Source organism: Artibeus jamaicensis, unplaced genomic scaffold (genome assembly GCF_021234435.1).
Source record: "Artibeus jamaicensis isolate MK-2021 breed Jamaican fruit bat unplaced genomic scaffold, CSHL_Jam_final scaffold_369, whole genome shotgun sequence".
In the NCBI taxonomy this organism is placed as follows: Eukaryota; Metazoa; Chordata; class Mammalia; order Chiroptera; family Phyllostomidae; genus Artibeus; species Artibeus jamaicensis.
The window spans coordinates 13,375,646-13,394,146 of NW_026522042.1; the positions used below are offsets into that span (position 1 = coordinate 13,375,646).

The following is an 18,501-nucleotide window of genomic DNA, read 5'->3' on the forward strand; positions in this document are numbered from 1 at the left end:
GGAACTGCGTTCTGCTGAGATCTCAGCCCGCCATTCCCGCAACCTACTCTGTAGTAAGAGGGGCCACATTGGGGGCTTTCGTGATGCTGTACCCGTGACCACCCGCTTCTCCCACTCCCTGTAGCCTAGCCACCATCCTCAGCCTTGAGCTCTTCCTCCAGTCCGGTGCTTAGTCACACCCCTAAAGACCCGCAGAGAAAACTTGGGGAGCACGTGGGAAGGAGGTTCGGCGCCCACTTCTCGAGAGCTCGCTCCCGCAAAGCCTCCTTCCCTGCGTTTTAGAGATCGTGATGCCCAACACGCCCCGGGAACTGAGTGTCGCCTGAGCCCAGACACAGCAAGGCATTTTTGGTAGAAACCACAGAGGCTCGTTTATAAGAGGCTGGAGGAGCCATGGAAGGAATGAGAAGGGCGATAAATGAGCCTTTAAAAGAAAGCTGGGGTCTGCGGAAGGCGCAGCCGGGAAACCCGGAGACCTGCGCTACCCATGTGGCGGCGCGCAGGCTGCAGAATCCGCACGCGCTTCCGCACTAGGAAGGGGCGCGCGTCAGGAAAGGACAGGGAACAAGTTGCTTCGGCCTCCTTATGCCTTCAGATCCTAGTCGGAGCAGGGCACCAGGAGTGCGCCCCTAATCAGGAATGCGCCCCTAATCGCTAGCCAGGCGCAGGAGAGGGGAAGCAAGAAAAAACCCAGGCAGTTTGACAGCACCTGTCGGAGCTGCGAGTAAGACGCCCCTCCCCCAGGCTCCATCACGTCCCCAGGACCTTCTACGTTCACCCCACTACAGCAACGGTCTCTGATTAAAGATCACGGTGGCCATACAGAGCACACCCGGGCAAGTCCCTGAATGCTCGCCCTCCCAGTCCTTAGTGCAGAGGGAGGGGGGAGGGGGGTCCACAGAGGAGCGGTGGGTGTGGAGCAGAGCCGCGGAGAGCGGTTGGGTTGCCTACCGCAGGGGCCCTCTCCTGCTCACCTCGCTCACTGGCCTGGATGTAGCGCACGATGTCGTCCAGGTCCAAGTCTTTGGTCTCATCGAAACTGTAGGAGGATGTATGCAAACCTTCCTCCTGGAAGACCTCGTGGACCCCCTCGAGGGTGAAGTAGCAGTTCCGTTCCAGCTTGTCGTCATTGTACACCAGCGCGGCGCGGCTCCACTGGTGGTGGCGGAACAGGGCGAGCATCATCTCGCCCATCTTAGCATACGCGGGCGACACCCGCGTGAGGTGCGAGTATTCCGAGTCCTTGTGCTGGAAGCCGGCGGCTAGCGCCCCGGCCGACAGCATGGGCAGGTCCCAGTGCGACGCGAGCCGGGCCACCGGCGCCGCCGCGTATTCGCACACTGGCCCGAGAATGAGGTCGGGCTTGGCTCCCCGCGCAGCTGCCACGCGGTCCACCAGGCTGAAGAGCGCGCGGTTGCCGCAGTCTGAGTCTTCATAGGCCACCTGGAAACGAGTGCCTGGTGGCAGAAGGCGCTGCCCAGTCGCGTTGCCCTCCACACTGCGCAGCGCATATTCGATGGCCGGCCGTACACGGGCCAAGGAGAACAGGTAGGAGTCGTCCTGGGGCAACAACACCAGCACCTCGATCTTCTGCGGTGGCAGAGCCTCTCTTTCCCGGCGCCCGCCGCCGCTCCGGACCTCGCCCCCGCCGCCGCCACCCGTGCTGCCGGCTAGCAACGCCCAGCCAAACAGGACAAAAGTCCGCACCAGCTGGGACCGCATCGTGCCGCAGGAAAGCGCCTGCCCTCACTGCTGACTCGCCCTCTGCCCCCCACCCAGCCTTCCTCCTTCCTCCCCACTCTTCTCTCCAAAGTCCCTGCGCCCCGTTGGGCGCTCCAAGAAAATAAAATACCCCCTTCGCTAACTCGCCAAAAGATAGAGAAAAAGAAGAGTCCTTTGTAATATCCTTCGTTTAAAAAAAAAAAGAAAGAAGAAAAAGTTCACCGGGTGTAAACCTGTAGGCCTGTAAATATTTATATATACTTATTATAAATATATATATTCGCCCTCCCTTTATATATGCTATTTTGCTTAGAGGTGGCTTCTATATGGGCGTTGCTAAGGTAGCTTTTGAAACCTTATTTGTAAAAGAAAAAAAGTTAGACTTTCCAAGTGCTTGTAATTGACGGTGCATCTCCCTCGCGTTTGATCTCATTGATTCGCGCCGGTTCCTGGATCCATAACCGGCGTTTAAATAGCGTGGCAGCGGCGGAGCGTGTTACCACACATGGCGCGCCAAGGACGGCTTGTATTTCCAGCGGGTGGGGATGTGGGGGTGGGGAGAGGTGGGGGTTGGGCTGGGGGAGCCTCTCATTAGCATTCTTACATCAGGACTCCTCCCCGCACCCCTTCCCTTCCCATCCCACACTTGTCGGTAACCCCTACTCCCCGCTAGCCCTCGGCCTTTTCCTTACAGCCACAGTTGCCCACGTCTGCACCCGCTGGAGACCCCACCACACTGCAACGCCTCTGGGGTCTCCACCTTTCCTCGCCCCGCACAAGAGCGCTCTCTCCAGCATTAGGCTTTAAAAAAGGAAATGCTTTCGAAAGGACACAAATGCGTGCAGGCACACTCACATCATGCAAAAATAAACAACAGGATTAGAGAAAGGGGTGGTCCTAAAAATTAGTAGCTTGGTTGCAAAAATCCGTGGGTCCGGTTCTCTCTCACCTCTTTCTCAGTCCGGCCACATTCTCTCCAGACGCGCAAACTCCGGCCGGCACGCGACCTTACCTGTCCCCCGGCGCAAAGTGAGGGAACGGGGACCACGAACCCTATGCTGGAGCCTCGATCTCGGACCTCGAACGCCCTGCTAGCTGGGGTGTTAGTCACGCCACTCCTTCCCCAGTTTAGCGTCAGTCCCCTGCCTCTGGGCTGCCAGGGTTCGAGCTAGAGTCCCCGCGTAGCGGGGATGACCGTGTCCCTGCGCACAGACCCTCTGCCGGCGTACTGCGAGCGAGCAGGAAAGCGAAACTTGTTGCTCCCAAAGGCGAGCGAACGGTTCGGTTTCTGGAAGTGATAGAAAGTCTGAGAAGCATCTTCAAGAGGTCCTCCGAACTCTGTTTGCTAAACCAGGTAACTAAGTAAAGAGACCTTCTCCTCAAATCGTTACCCTGAGGGTCCCCTGGGCGCAGGCGCACGCTCAGCTCCCGGTCTCGCGCTCGGAAATCCAACCGCGTCTCCTAGGGAGCGCGCGAGACTGTGCTCAGAATTCTGCAGCGCCCGGAAAGGTCTTCCCTCGGAGACGCAGTCCTGTCACTGGTCACAGCCACAACCGCAGTAGAGACCAGGATGGAAACGGCCGCCGAGAAGTCCGCGCTGCAGGGCCAGTCCAAACGAACTTGACCCTCTGAACGTGGTAGCTAACACGCTGAGGTCATTGGCCATGGGAACGTGCTACACTGGACAGGCAAGTTCTGAAATTTAAGTCCCACAAATTAAAATAAATTGAAAGTGTTTTAAAATGTCTTTCATTTGACTACTGGGTGCCGTGTCCGCAAATGTGTATTTGTCTTAGACTAACGCCCTCTTTCGGCAGAAACTCGAAGCCAACTGATATCGCTGGTGCCCCCATCCCAGGTGCTGCCAGTTTGTTTCTCTGTCTGTCTGTCTGTCTGCCTGTCTATTTGTTTGAACGCCGAGGCCAGAGATCAATCGCTCTCGCTCTCGTTGGAGACGTGAAAAGGCAAATAGGGGTTTCCAGACATGTGGCAAGTTCAGGCATCAGCGCCCGCTGCCGTTAACAGCATCCTCCTTCGGTCTTTTCTGGAACCGAAAATGTAGTTATTGGTAACTTTTTATCCTCTGGATCATTTAAATTTCAGGTTATGCACTATGATTCCTGATGGAGGAGCCTCTAACTCCTACGAGAACTTTCATTTATTTCATTAGAGCTGCTAATCAGTAGCAAAAGAGGCGTCTATCTGTGCAAAATTTAAATCCACAAACAAGGTAATACGCACACAGTGGAAATTCAAATTTAGAGCTTCACAGCAATTAAATCCTTCCTGCACTCCTAGGAAGAGAGGGAGAGAGGAGGGAGGGAGAGGAGGAAGGAAATAGAGAAAGAGGGAAAGAAAGAAGGAAGGAAGAGAGAGAACAATGGCTAAATCCAAGGGTCTTAATGGCTTTCCAAACCGGTTGCCAGGAGACGTCAAGAAACCGGGGTTTCCTATTACTGCCGGCCCTGCGCTGCGTCCGTGGAATGCCGGCCAATGGCGATAGGGTTCTGCACACTGTGGAGCCTGGGCTTACTCCGGAGTCTGGGATCTCAGTGGCACTGGGCGTGAATACCTCCCCCCTTCGCAGGCGCTGCCCAGGGAGCAGAGGGGCAAAGGGTCACACACAGGGCAGTGAGTTTACGTTTGGGTATCGGCCTCTCGGTGGCCTTTGGATTAGAGCTCTCAACCTCCAGCTTGTCACTCGAGAGCACCGACAAACCAGGCTGTGTCTGGGAAGAGTCCCTGTACTACTTCCCAGCAGAACCAGAAACGCCAGCGTTGCTGCTCTCGCTGACGCTCAAAGCACCCCTTCAAACCTTCCAAAGAACAAAAATTGGGATTTTTTTTTCAAAGTTTGTTTAATGAAAATAGGCACCAGAGGATCGGATGACCCACCGAGTAATATAAGTAGACAGATTTTTAATATGATGAGTTTACTTTCCATCAAATTAGTTTTTTCCCAAGCTGCTGAAAGTCTGTAAATACTGTAAGTGTCATGGAGTTCTTCAATCTGGAGCCTAGGAAAAGACCTTAGACGTCACCCAGTCTGACACCCAGCACTCTCTAGATAAAGAACTGAGGCCCAAAGAACATAAATGGTGTATTTAATAACTTCATCCCCTGAGAATATTTTATTTGGATTCCAAATAAAGCATGTCCCACCTGCGACACCACATAAAAGAGGGAAGAAAGCCAGCTTTCACTCTAAGTAATAATAACACTCTTTATATTGAAACTTTACTTCATGTGAACTTTTGAGAATATACAGCACAGTAAGATTGCTAATACTTTACAATAGAATTTTTGTAACATTAGAATCACGAAAATGAGTGAAACCCAGAAAGAAGGGGAAAAACACACACACAAAAATGAAGTAACTCATCCCTTAGACTCAATTTTAAAATATTGTTCCTTTCCAATCTGTAAAATACTGAAACAGGGGAGAAAGCACCTTTTTCAACATTCGAAGAATTGCTGTTCTCTGAATGCATGCTTTCAGGCTACCATGGCTGGATGAAAACAAAAGAAAGTCACAGAAAACAAAAGAAAGCCACAAAATAAAATAAAATTAGCCAAATGAAAGCCTAAAGGCAACATTAGCCCTAAACATGTTGTGACAGAAACCAATAATTCTCATAGAATTTAGAAATGTTTTCCTCAATATCCACAAATCTTATTTTTTTAACTTTAAGTTGCTAAAATAGAGTGGCAAATTTTACATAATGATATAGTGATTAGTTTTTCAGCTCTGTGAAACGAAACCACTGTCTATGTCTATCCTTCTGCTACCAGGAAAACCAACATTATATAGGGAATCTTCACATGTGATTCTTTGAAATGTGTTAGAAATGCTATAGGAGAGAAGTTTTCTCTGCCCGTTGTAATCGTCTGTATGACCACCTTCCTCAGAGTCCTGGTGGCAACTCTGAAGCGAGAGCCCCTGCAGATTTTCAGAGAGAACCTCTGCTCCCTTTTCAGCCAGCCCTGCAGTCACAGTGGAGAATATCTTGATGCCTGTAGCCTGCAAAGAAAACCTTCAGAGGACTGAATTGTTGAAAACACACTTCCCCCTAGAGGCAGAAAAGATGAAAGAATATCACACATAACTCCAGAACATTTCTGTAATGTAACGAGCGTTGAGACCCTATTTTAAATATAGTTGGTGTTTTAGAGGGAACGTTCATGACGCAGGAGAAAGATCAGTGAATGCCAAAAATCTGAATTAAAACTTCACACACACCAATACTGACTTTAATTGGTTTATTTGCTTGTACACTAGAAAAAAATTGAGAAGGCACATTAAAAAATGGAATTTTAGAAAAGATTCTTTGGGGCAAAATGTGTTGGATCCTATTCTCTTGGATGCTACTTTGTTTTTCAAGGCTTTACTAATGTAATGGTTCCAAGCTCAGCAACATTTTCCTCCCCTGAGTGGCCATAGTTACCAATCACACTCCATTTTCTGTCCATCTACAGAGAGGTGGTCTGGGTGGAGATCCAGTCTAGGGAGAAGTATGTCATGGGAACAGCAGGCATCTGGAAGACCCCCCCCAACATGTCCAGAGGTTATCGCCTAGCCTCTTTGACCTTTGCTTTCCTCGCTTGCCTCAATTTTCTTACTTTTAACACAGAGATAATAATATCATCCCGTGCTGCAGAAGGGTCAGAAATGATGGGGGCAAAGTGCTTCAAGTAGTGGGAAATTAATACACGGCAGTCCTTGGTATTATAGTTTTTTTTAACGCCTGGTTAAGAGTGTTACATACCAAGTACATGTTCAATAAATGCTTGTGAAATAAAGGAATGTTTGAAATCCCAAAATAATATGGCTATGTGTATGTTGTTTGGAATTAGCTATTGCGTAATCACAATGGATCTTATTTAATAATGCTGTTTTGGTGACAGTGGCCTTCCTGTGGGAACCTCCTTGGCCATGACTCTGATATTGGCCCTGGATTCCCACACTCAGATATTTCCTGGTAAGCCTGAGACAAGAGCTGGTTCAATATCCTCTCTTCTGTCTGTGTAGTTTTGCAAAGACAGCAGGAGCTCAGGCTGCTGCCCCAGAGCTGCTGTGAGAGCTCTGAGGCTTCAGAAGCTCAGGCTGCTTCCAGCCTTAGAGAACATAAGGGAGCAAGGGGAGACAGGGAGACATCAGAGTGATTTAAAAAAAAAAAAAAACACAGGAAAAATTAGAAGTGGCTGTGCAAATGGGCAGGACTTTGAGGATGAGGGAGGAATATGCAGGTTATATGGAAGCAGAAGAGGATTGTAGTGGAAGGAATGTATTTAATTTCTAGATCAAGGGTATTATTAGTAATTATAAAAAAGTAGAATGTTTCCCAATGTACTAAATCCACAGGCTATAAAGATATCAGGCCCAGGGCTTAGTGCACTTGTTTGATTCAACCTTTTAAACACCCACAGTGTGTCAATGACGGTGTTCTAGCTTAAACCTAATGTAGCAGACATTCTTTTTTTTTTTGTTTTGCTTGAGGGTGTGATTTGACCTAAGCTATATCTAAATCTTTAAGATAGTCAATTGTGTTATAACAGATACAATTGTAAGTAAGCAGGACAAAAATATATCTAATTTCAAAGACATCTTATAAAAGTCCTGTTCCTACTGTTATCACATCACAGTATTGAACACTGTGTGCTCTAAATTAACTAGCACTCATCCACTAGAATGTAAACTCCATGCAGGCTAAGATTTTTCCCCTTTAATCCTGCAGTCTCTCCTTGAATGAGACAGATAGTAGGCACTTAAAATTTTATTTCAGCAATGATAAATCCAAAAGAGAAATTAGCACATGGATATAAATTCATGTGTAAACTTTAAAAATAATTTTTAGAATATTCCAATATTATCATCTTGTGATTGTGCAAACAATGTAAGAAGTCAAATATCCTAAACACTGACTTTGGGTCTGAGCACACTGATAATAGCAGCACCTCATCACTCACATTTAATTCCTGATTATTTCCTTGCTAATGGAAAAATGCCATGTCAAAGAAAAATAGTACATTATTTTTTGTAATGCTATAAACAGAAATTAAAGGGGATGAGGAAAATTTTTGTTACCACCATATGCAATGTTGGAAGATTTATTTTTTTTAATTTCTTTCCAGCAAGTACATTCTGCTAGGTATTAAATCTTGGATCACTGATGCATGAGACTAAAATAGAACAGAATGCCATGAAGAAAACACCAGGAAAATTCTTCACGTTTGCCCTCTCATATTTTTGGTGATCATGTTAACAGCAAATTTCACCCTGACGTTAGTGGAGAAAGTTGTTTCTTCAAACTGACGTTGCTTTTGTAATTTTTCTTTTTTTGCGTGTGATTCTTTTTAAAATATATTTTATTAAATATGCTATTATAATTGTCCTAATTACTTCCCCTTTGCCTGCCTCTACCTGGTAGCCCCATTCCCTCCAGCAATCCCCCCTTAACTCATGTCCATGGGTGATGCATAGAAGTTCTTTGGCTACTCCACTTCCCATACTGTTCTTAACATCCCCCTGTCTATTTTGTACCTACCAATTTGTATTTCTAATTCTCTGTACCATTTCCCCCTTTCTCCCCCTCCCCACTGATAACCTTCCAAATGTTCTCCATATCTATGGTTTTGTTTCTGTTCTGCTTGTTTGTTAGTTTGGTTTTTTTAGTTTTGGTTGTTGATAGTTGTGAATTCGTTGTCATTTTAATGCTCATAGTTTTGATCTTCTTTCTCTTATATAGTTCCCTTTAACATTTCATATAATAATGGCTTGATGATGATGGACTCCTTTAGTTTTACCTTGTCTGGGAAGCACTTTATCTGCCCTTCCATTCTAAATGATAGCTTTGCAGGACAGAGTAATCTTGGCTGTAGGTCCTTGATTTTCATCACTTTGAATACTTCTTGCCAGTCCCTTCTAGCCTCCAAAGTTTCTTTTGTGAAATCAGCTGACAGTCTTATGGGAACTCCTTTGTAAGTAACTATCTGCTCTTCTCTTGCTGCTTTTAAGATTCTCTCTTTATCTTTAACCTTTGGCATTTTAATTATGTTGTGTCTTGGTGTGGTCCCCTTTGGGTCTAACTTATTTCTGGCTCTCTGTCCTTCCTGGACTTGTATGTCTATTTCCTTCACCAAATTAGGGAAGTTTTCTTTCATTATCTTTCAGATAAGTTCAATTTCTTGGTCTTCCCCTTCTCCTTCTGGCATCCCTATGATCTGGATGTTGGTATGTTTGGGGATGTCCCAGAGGCTCCTTATTCTATCCTTGTTTGTTTGGGTTTTTTTAAGTCTTTTCTGCTTGTTGTTCTGATTGAATGCTTTTTTCTCCTTGTGTTCCACATCATTGATTTTATTCTCAGCCTCATCTCCTCCACTGTAGATTCCCTGTGTATTTTTCCTTATTTCACTTAATGTAATCTTCATTTCTGTCTGGGTCTTTTTTATTCTGTCACAGCAACCAAAGAGTTCTTTGAGCATCCTGATAAACCAGTGTTTTGAACTGCACATCTGGAAGGTTGCCTGTCTCCATTTTATTTAGTTCCTTTTCTGGACTTTTGTTCTGCTCTTTCATTTGAGACATATTTCTTTGTCTGCTCAAGCTGACAGCTCCTCTGTGTCTGTTTCCGTGCATAAGGTAAAGCTGCTTTTACTCCCTGTCTTAGTAGTGTGGCCTATTGTGGAAAAGAATACCTGTAAGTGGAATTGGAGCCTTAGGTAATCACCAGGGCAGGGCAACCAGTCTCACCACTTTCTGACTCTGTGGGGGGTGGAAAGCTGAAGAGGGGACAGTGCTGCAACTTCCTCCAGATTTTTGCCCCAGAGGAAGCTCCCTCCTGGCACTCACCCTGTTGCTAGTCACTTCACTTTCTCCCTGTATGCCACTTGTGCCCTCCCAGCTGTTGCCCTAGCGCTGAACCCCAGAGAAAGTGGGTCTGTGTGAGTCCTGAGAACTTCACGGGCCCTTTAAGAGGAATCTCCTGAGAATCTTGCAGCTTCTTCCACTATCCTAACCCTACTCATTTTTACAGCCAGAAGTTGTGGGGACTCATCTTCCTGGCACTAGAACCCTGGACTGAGTAGTCTGATCTGAGGCTTGGATCCTTTGCTCCTGAGGTATCCCTCCCAATTTTTTCCACAGCCTGTGAGTGTGAGACCACCCACTCTGCTGTCTCTCTCTGCCACTCAGCATCTCTGTGCCTCTCCACACCTCCCTTCTCTGCATCTCCACCCCTCCTACCCATCTGAATGAATGTGGTTTCTTTAAATCCTTGGTGGTCAGATTTCCAAGCACAATTTTCTGATGAATCTGGGTGACATCTGTTTTGTAATCTAGTGGTAATTTTTGCTGTAGCTGTGCAAGGAGGTGAAGCGTGTTTACCTGTGCCTTCATCTTGCCTGGAACTCTTTTTTTTTTTTATATAGCTATGTATTTATTGCCATTTTTAATCTATTTTTTCTTTTTTCTTTTTCTTCTTCAAGAAAACCCATGAACATTTCTTTCTTAATTATCTTTATTATTTTAATTTTTTAATTTGTATTGAACTTATTGGGGTGACATTGGTTAATAAAATTTTATAGGCTTCAACAGTATAATTCTATAATGTATCATCTGCATGTTGTGTTGTGTGCTCACCACCCCAAGTCAGGTCTCCTTCCATCACCATTTATCCTCCCTTAACCCTCTTCTACCTCTCCCCACCCCCTTTCCCTCTGGCAATCACCATACTGTTGTCCGTTCTATGAGTTTTTTTCTTTGTTTAGTCCCCTCACCTTTTTTACCCGGCCTCCCCCCCCCCCCAACGCTGTTATTTTTCAATTGTTGGTAACTCCTTTGACATTAAATGTTCTTCTTTGCTCTTATCCATCCTACAAAAATATTCTTCTTGGCCTTTGTTTCCTTTTTACTGCACTAATGTCTGGGGGTGGGGGGAGAGACAATAAAAAGTATTTTAACCCAAATCTGATGTTTTATAGACTCTTAGAAGTCTTGACCTTTGACATAAAAATGACTTTTTACATGGGCAATTTTTTTTCTATTCAAGTGTACAGATTATTTCAATATGTAAATCATTCATGTTCTCATAAATTGCTTTGGTTTTTTTTAACCTCAGGTACAAATTTTTTAGTTAACCATGTCCTCAGTTCTTGGCACATTCAGTGTCAGTCTGCCAGGTTCTTGTCTTGACTTCTTCCCTTCATTTCTCTCTTCACATTCCTTTCCCTCCATAGGACTCTCGCATTGTTTGTAACATATGCCATAGAGGGGTCTGTCTCATTGAAAAACAGTATTGCTTGTGCATGCATGTTATTTCCATATAGAAATTGTATTGTACCATTTCTTATTTTCACAGAGAGTGACATGGGTAGATCTTAATTATTAAATGAAAATTCTGCATTATCACTTTGGTTCGAATTTTTAGAACTGGCAATCTTTTTCAAACTTTTTGGAAGAATAATTGAGAAATATGACTGTGCATATTTAAAGTGTACAACTTGAGCGGTATCATTGTGGGATGTTTGCCAAGATGGAGATAACTAGCGTCTACACCCGCTGGTGTAGTCAGCTCTGGGTGTGTGCATGCAAGGTGCTCACAGTCTACTCCCAGCAGCTCTCGAGTACTCAGTGTCCTGTTATCCACCGCAGCCACCACACTGCACGACCGGCCTGCAGGACTTCTCATCCCTGAGAGTCTGCACCCTTGGCTTACATCTCCCTGTTTCCTCCCCCCCAGCCTGGCAATCACCATCTTATTCTCTGTTTCTGTGGAATCATCTTCTTTTTATTCCACATCTGTGACGCCTTACAGTGTTTGTCTTTCTCCGTCTGGCTTATTTCACTTTGCACAATACCCTCCAGTTTCTCCCATGTTGTCCCAAATGTCAGCATGTCCTTCTCCGTGTGGCTGAGTAACATTCTATGATATATTTACTATAATGCCCCATCGTGCATGTCATGTTTTCATTATCCATCCACCCCCTGAAGGACGTTCAGGTTGCTTCCCTGTCTTCGCTGTTGCGAACAATGCCCCCAGGGGTGCAGACATGTCTTTGGAATGCTGACTCCTCTTCCTTTGGATACGTTCCCAGGAGAGGGGTTACTGGATCACGTTAGTTCTTTTTTTAATTTCTGAGGAACTGCCACACCGTTTTCCCTAAGAGCTGTACTAGTTATATTCCCACCCACAGTGTGTTATCTCTTGTCCTTTTTATAGGAGCATCCATAGCATATTACACTACAACGATTAAGTTTTGAGTCACCTGGGGAAGAGGTATGACTCTCTTGCTGAAAACTGAAACCAAGTAGGACAAGCCCAGAGAAGTATTTGGCTCTTCTGTCTCAAGCGAGCCCAAGGACCCCAGGGAGCACCGCGGTAGGGGCTCTACAGTGCCACCTCCTTATGGGAACTGCACAGAAACCCCAGGTACACACAAAACACAGCCAATGTGGCCTTGAGTTTTTGCCAGCTTTTTGGAGCTGGAGGGCATCTACTGAATGGGGCTTCTGAGCCATGGGAGCGATTTGTGACAAAGAGGACTGGTTGTCCATCCGGCACCCATTCTCCCCTTTGACCTTAGTAACAGAGCCCATTTTATCCAAGGCAACAATCCTCTCTGTTAAAAGCACTGTGCTGATTAGGCTCCCATGACCCTGAGCATGGCCATGTGAAGCTAAGGATGGCTAATCAGACGGAAGTGAAATTTGTTGGTTAAAAATCATTTGGGAAGGCTCTTTAAAGGGAATCCCTTGGCCCTTTCTCTTGCACCTTCCTGGGAATTTCACATGATGGCTACGGCTGCCACAGTCATATTAGAAATGTCCTTGGGGACCAAGCCCTCCTGCCAGGGGTGGTAAAATAGAAAAACCCGGGTCAGAGTCTCTAATGACAGGCCTGCAGACTTATTTTACAAAAGTGAATAAACATATATTTCTACACCATCCTTTGAGTGTTTGGCCAATACATCCGAATCTAATTTTAACTTTCACATCAAGGTAGGTTGAATAACTTGTAATATGTAATTTGGGCTGTTTGTGGCTTCTTAAAACTAGGTATTTATTTTCCTTTTGTTGTTCCTGGTATGCAGAAAAGTATTTTGGAGACTTTTCTCCCTGCAGTGTCTACAGACCCAGCAGACTGACTGTGGACCAGAGTCAGGACTCCATTTACTACCTGGTCTCCCGCCTGCCCCCACGATAAATGTGGTCCACAAAAATGTTCTGGGTCCCCAGACAGCAATGTCAACTCTAGGCGCCATAGCCCTCGAAGTGTTGGATTGGTTATCTTAGTAGATGGTCATAAGCCTCTCAGGGAAATGATCAGGGGAATGGTTACCTTATACATTTGCCATGGTGTTGCAGGGTCCTTCCTCCCGAACACATGGCCTCTCCTTAATTCAGAAGTCCTGGGTCTTAAAACAGCTTGGGTCTAGAAACTGAGCAAGGGAGCATGACTGTGGGGCTGCATTCAGCCTTCTTATCACCTACCTTGGATTTCTCTTGATTGCATGAACTGAGCAATACCCATGGTGCCTGCCACCGGTCTTGCTCCTAGACATTGTCTATCAGCCAACCCTGTAGCCTTCTCAGATGTCAGACCCACTTACCCCACGCAACCCCAATTTCAGAGCCTCACTGCTACTGGTGATTGAAGACCAGCTGATCTTCATTGTGTTTGCCTCCTATTATCTCCTCCGCATCAGGCAGCCCGGTTCTATATCAGCATGTCCTATCATCAGCCCTGTCCTGTGGGGACAAATACCAATGAGAATGTCAGGGACCCCGGTGCCCTCCGAGCAGAGAGTTCTTTAATACATTGATGAATGGCTGTCCTCGGGGTCCTCCCCAGAACATAATCAGCCTGCGGGCTTTCTGGCCTAAGGGTGCATGTCTGTTCTAACAGGCCCTCTTCTCTTAGCCTTCAGATCTATTTTTCCACTGTCTGACACCACAGTCCTATAATTTCTATTTCCTGGATGTGGGCCTTCCCTTTCTTAAATTTCCAAGAGCCATCATTCCCCGGGTCACTGCCCAGTCGTATCCCATGGAGGAATGCTCATGATAAACTCTCCTTTACTGTGCTCTAACTCTCCTCCCTTCAGGCCGCTCAGGATCCAGCTCCCTACACTTCACCCTCCCGGCTGCTGTAACCAAGATGCTGCAGTCCCTTCCTCAAACATTCCCTTTCTTAACCAGCCTGAATTTTATTGTGATGTAACCCTAGTCACTGGCCTGCTGCCCAGGATACAAGATGAGTGTAGATCCCAGGACGGGGTTGGGGGTGGTGCTTCTCATTGTCTCCTATGGCAGAGGCTTCCACATCATTTCCAAGCACCGTCCTTTCACAAAGTAGTGTGCCCCTTCTGTGGGAGGGGGCTCAGAGGACTCTGGAGATTCGAAGTTCTCTAGCAGGCGCCACTCTCTCCCAATCAGGGCCCTGAGCTTGGTGCCACCGACTGGATAATGTGCAAAGTGTTCTTAGATTTATGTGCCGGGACCCCGCCCTTTGATCCTTCTGCCCTCCCGCTGCAGGGGGAGTCTATTTACATACTGCCACGGCGGCCTCTGTCTTTCACGTTTAGCCTTTCATTAATGACTAACACCCCTCAGTTTTTCATTCTATTTTATTCTTATTCTATTTCATTAACTACCTCCAGCAAGAGCCATCCAGTTCCCCAGTTCTCATAATTACTACTTCCACCCAATTTCCCAAACACCTGTGGTATTGCCCCACCTCTGCATCCCTGTCCACAAGCCACCAACCCATTCCTTTCCATAGGCACCCCATCCCATTACACCAGCAGGGAACGTTTGAATAAATGCATCACTACAACAAGCCAGTGGCGGTGGGTATTCCACCTGCCACCAGTCAGATGATCTTGCTTCAAAATCTCATTGCAGGGGCTGCTTCCTCATGCCACACCTGCACCCCGGTCAGAGGGGTGGTTCTCTGACAGTGTGCATGCAGGAAGTTTCTAGGGAAATGTTCTCTTGAAGACCATCTGCGGCAGTGAGGGCAGGAGAATCAGGCAGAGGGACGGGTCGCCCACGATGCTATCCCACCAAGAGCTCAGCAGCTGGAACGCCCAATCGTGAAGGACTTCCCGGAGTTCTGCTCTGAGCCTGAAGTGTGCAGAGGTGCTACTCGGTGATCATTTAATGTCTGACTGAATTTTCTAAGTTCAGCAGTTTATCGAGTCAGTCGTTTTTAAAAAATAAATCCACCACACTTGTTTTGCAGGGGAAAAAATATTTGTACTATGTACTTAACTCCCTTGGGTTCTATTTGTACTTGATTTATCCTCTCCTGGTGGATCCTTATTTTCCCAGATGTCCCTGTGTTTCCAGTCTCCTTGTGAGCGGACACTCTTCTGTGACTCGGCAGGACTCAACTGTGAGTGGCCAGAGACTGCAGGTCAGCGGACACATCGGTAGACACATCTGTCGCATATCCAGTTGCTGGGCTCTGGGTAAAGATCCCAGTGTGTCAAATTTACATTTGGGTAGCATACACATAGTTTCATCATATAAAATCCAGGGGCTTCTTGCTTCTATTCAAAGATGATACAGCAAAATAATGGATTGATTTCTCTTTTTTAAGATTTTATTTATTAATTTTTAGAGAGCAAGGAGAGAAGCATTGCCGTGAAAAAGAAACATCGACCAGCTGCTTCTCCTACGTGACCTGTCAGGGACTGAACCTGCAACCCAGGCATGTTCTCTGACGGGGGGTGGAACTGGCGACCTTTGCTCTGTAGGACACCACCCAACCCATTGAGCCACACGGATCAGGGTGATTTCTTATATTATGAAGAAGGAAAAAATATGAAAACCTAATAAAAAAGAAAAGGTACCAGAAAAATAAAAACAAGTTGCAACAGCCAAAGGTCATTCAGTATTATGGCAGGGGGACAGGGAGATGGGGCTGAGGGTGGGGGAACTTGTCCAAAGGGCATCCACAGCCTCAGGCCTCCAGGCAAACCGGGCAGGCCCACAGCTATGCCGCTGTGAACCGGGACCACAAGCGGAGCGTGGGCACAGAATGGGGACCCCAGGCAGCTTTAGAATGTTTGTGGTTAAGGAAAGATGAATTTGTTTTAATCAGGAAGGGTAAGGCCAGAGACAACTGCCTTTGAAAGAAGAGTCTGTGACTTACATTCCCCAAAAGAAGCGGGCAGGCCACAGCACACTGGGCGCCCTCGGAAAGCACCAAGCTCCTTGGGTCAGGTGACAGAAGGAGCAGAGGAAAAAGTATGGACCGGGTCTTTTCTGGTGATTTCCAAAAGAAGGAAGGGGAAATACAGGGCAGAGAAGTTTGAGCAGGTCCAGAATTGACAAGTATGAATAATTCTGAGACTACGGGCTATGGGGTGTCTTCAGTTGTCTGGTCCCTGGTTTAGGGCAGGGAAAACCTTGGTTTGGTGTGTGAGACTTTGGGACTGGCTGGTTTGCCCACAGAAGGTGTGTCCACAGGAGAGTTGTTTGCTATCTCTAGGAACCACCTACCCCTGGAGGGGCAGTCTCTCCCCCGCCCTCGAGGCCCCCTCAGATGTCAAAGCATTATAAAAGATAGAAGGTAAAATGCATGATTAATATAGAAGGTAATTGTTAGGCAAGTTGTTCAAGGCAGTTAACCCAAACAAAATGTCATGGTAGAACCTCATGGAAAATACAAGAAGAAATCTCTGCAACCTGTGGATTTTCCTCCAATCCCTGTCCCATGACAGGGACAGTATGACGGGATGTTACTGAACTAGTTTTACTGAACTAGTCACCTCCATCCCCCCCAAGGAGTGGAAGTGAGTTCAGGAAGTTCTACATCATTGTCGGGACAGGTAGCTGCTCCACCTTCCTCCTCCCCAATTACAAGTGTATGTATATATTTCTTTCCACGTTAGTGTTTTTTCATTTAAAGATATATATGAGTCACTTTTCAGATAACAGTTTTCCTTCTTTTCTAGAATGTGGTTTTAGTTGAATAGAATAAAAAATCCATGTTGGTCAGCAAAACCTGCACAATAGCTGGAAAGTAAAAATAATCTAAACATCTAAAGCTCAGAAATTAGGTAAATCATGAAATATATGCACAACACAACAGGTATTTAAGGTACTGTGGCTCATAAACAAATCAACAAACAAGTGTTGGAGAGGATGTGAAGAAAAGGGGAGCCTAGTGCACTGTTGGTGGGAATTCAGACTGGTGCAGCCACTGTGGAAAACAGTATGGAATGTCCTCGGAAAACTAAACATGGATCTGCCTTTTGACCCAGCAATCCCACTGCTGGGATTATACCCTAAGAACTCTGAAACTCCAATCCAAAAGAACCTATGCACCCCAATGCTCATAGCAGCACAATTTACAATAGCCGAGTGCTGGAAACAACCTAGATGCCCATCAGTAAATGAATGGATCAAAAAACTGGTACATTTACACAATGGAATTCTATGCAGCAGAAAGAAAGAAGGAGCTCCTACCCTTTGTGACATCATGAATGGAACTGGAGAGCATTATGCTAAGCAAAATAAGCCAGGTGGTAAGGGACAAATACCATATGATCTCACCTTTAACTGGAACATAATCAACAAAAGAAAAAAGCAGACAAAATATAACCAGAGACATGGAAATTAAGAACAAGCTAGCAACAGCCCAAGGGGAGGGGGAGGGGCAGTGGCAGGGAAGGATTTTCAGGAACTACTATAAAGGACACATGGACAAAATCAAGGGGGAGGATGGAAGCAAAGGAGGTGGGTTTGGCTGGGAGGGGCAGTGGTGGGGGGAAATGCAGACAATTGTAACTGAGCAACAATGAAGTAATTTTTTAAAAAACTACTGTGGCTAAAGAACAATGAATAAAATGGGAACTGCTTTGAACATACTTAATAAAAAATGTAAGTTATAAAATTCCATGTTACATGATCTGCTTTTCTGAAGAAAAAAAAAAAGTATTTACAAACATAAAGAAGAAAGTCTGGGAAGATATGCCCAAGATAAGGGCCATAGTTATATGGGCTGTGGGGTGATAGTAGATTTATGTTCTTTTTTCTCCTCTTTTGTATTCTAAACATTTCCATAATAAGCATGAATTATTTTGTAAAATTGAAACAATACAAATATTTATTTTTATAATACTGGAATTCCTTTCCCAAAGAAATTCTCTCCTACGGTTGGTCCTGGGGTCATGAGTCTCCCATCACAGGGATCCATGCTCCGAACTGCTGCGGAACCATTCGCCCCTGTGGACCCTGCTCAAAGCCGGTGCCCTCTGGGTGGCCCAGTGGGTGAATGAAAGCAGCGTGCCCAAAGGGGGTATCTACGCCTCCCACATCCAAACAGGCTCACCCCGCTGTGCGCCTCATTCTCTGTGGGGTGCAAGGCAAGCTAGGACAACACGTCCCTCACTTTAGAAGGAATATCCCCAGAGGCCCAGGTCGCTGGACTTCAGAAACTCCCCCAGAGGGCAAGGCTCTGAACTTACTTGGGGCTCATTTTCCATCCTGCAGGGTGCCATGTATCCTGCTGAGACACCAAGGCGTTTGCAGCTTCCTGACCCAGTCCCGCCAGCATAATTCCGCCCACAGTGGGATATCAAGATGATCGATATTCCTTCCAACTGTACTGTAATAGAGAGCAAGAGGGCCGACTTAGCCCTTGGGATGGGAGATACATATATTCCAAACACCTTGGAAAGTGCAGTCTGCCACCCCAGGGCTGAGTCCAGATTCGGATTAACCAGTTTGGCACACCAACAACGACACATTAAACCTGGAATCCTGGAAGA

General features: G+C 46.1%; 1 protein-coding gene across 2 annotated transcripts in view; it reads right to left on the reverse strand.

The window, feature by feature from the left end:
• NPR3 (natriuretic peptide receptor 3) overlaps window positions 1-2,277 on the reverse strand; it is a 71,139-nt gene extending 68,862 nt beyond the window's left edge. The window contains exon 1 of one of the 2 annotated variants that reach the window (XM_037128980.2): window positions 975-2,277. In XM_037128980.2, coding sequence (XP_036984875.2) covers window positions 975-1,722 — 748 coding nt within the window. In that variant the 5' untranslated portion in view covers window positions 1,723-2,277. The remainder of the gene's footprint in view (window positions 1-974) is intronic. The other variant, XM_037128979.2, reaches the window with a different exon arrangement.
• Window positions 2,278-18,501: the final 16,224 nt, after the last annotated feature.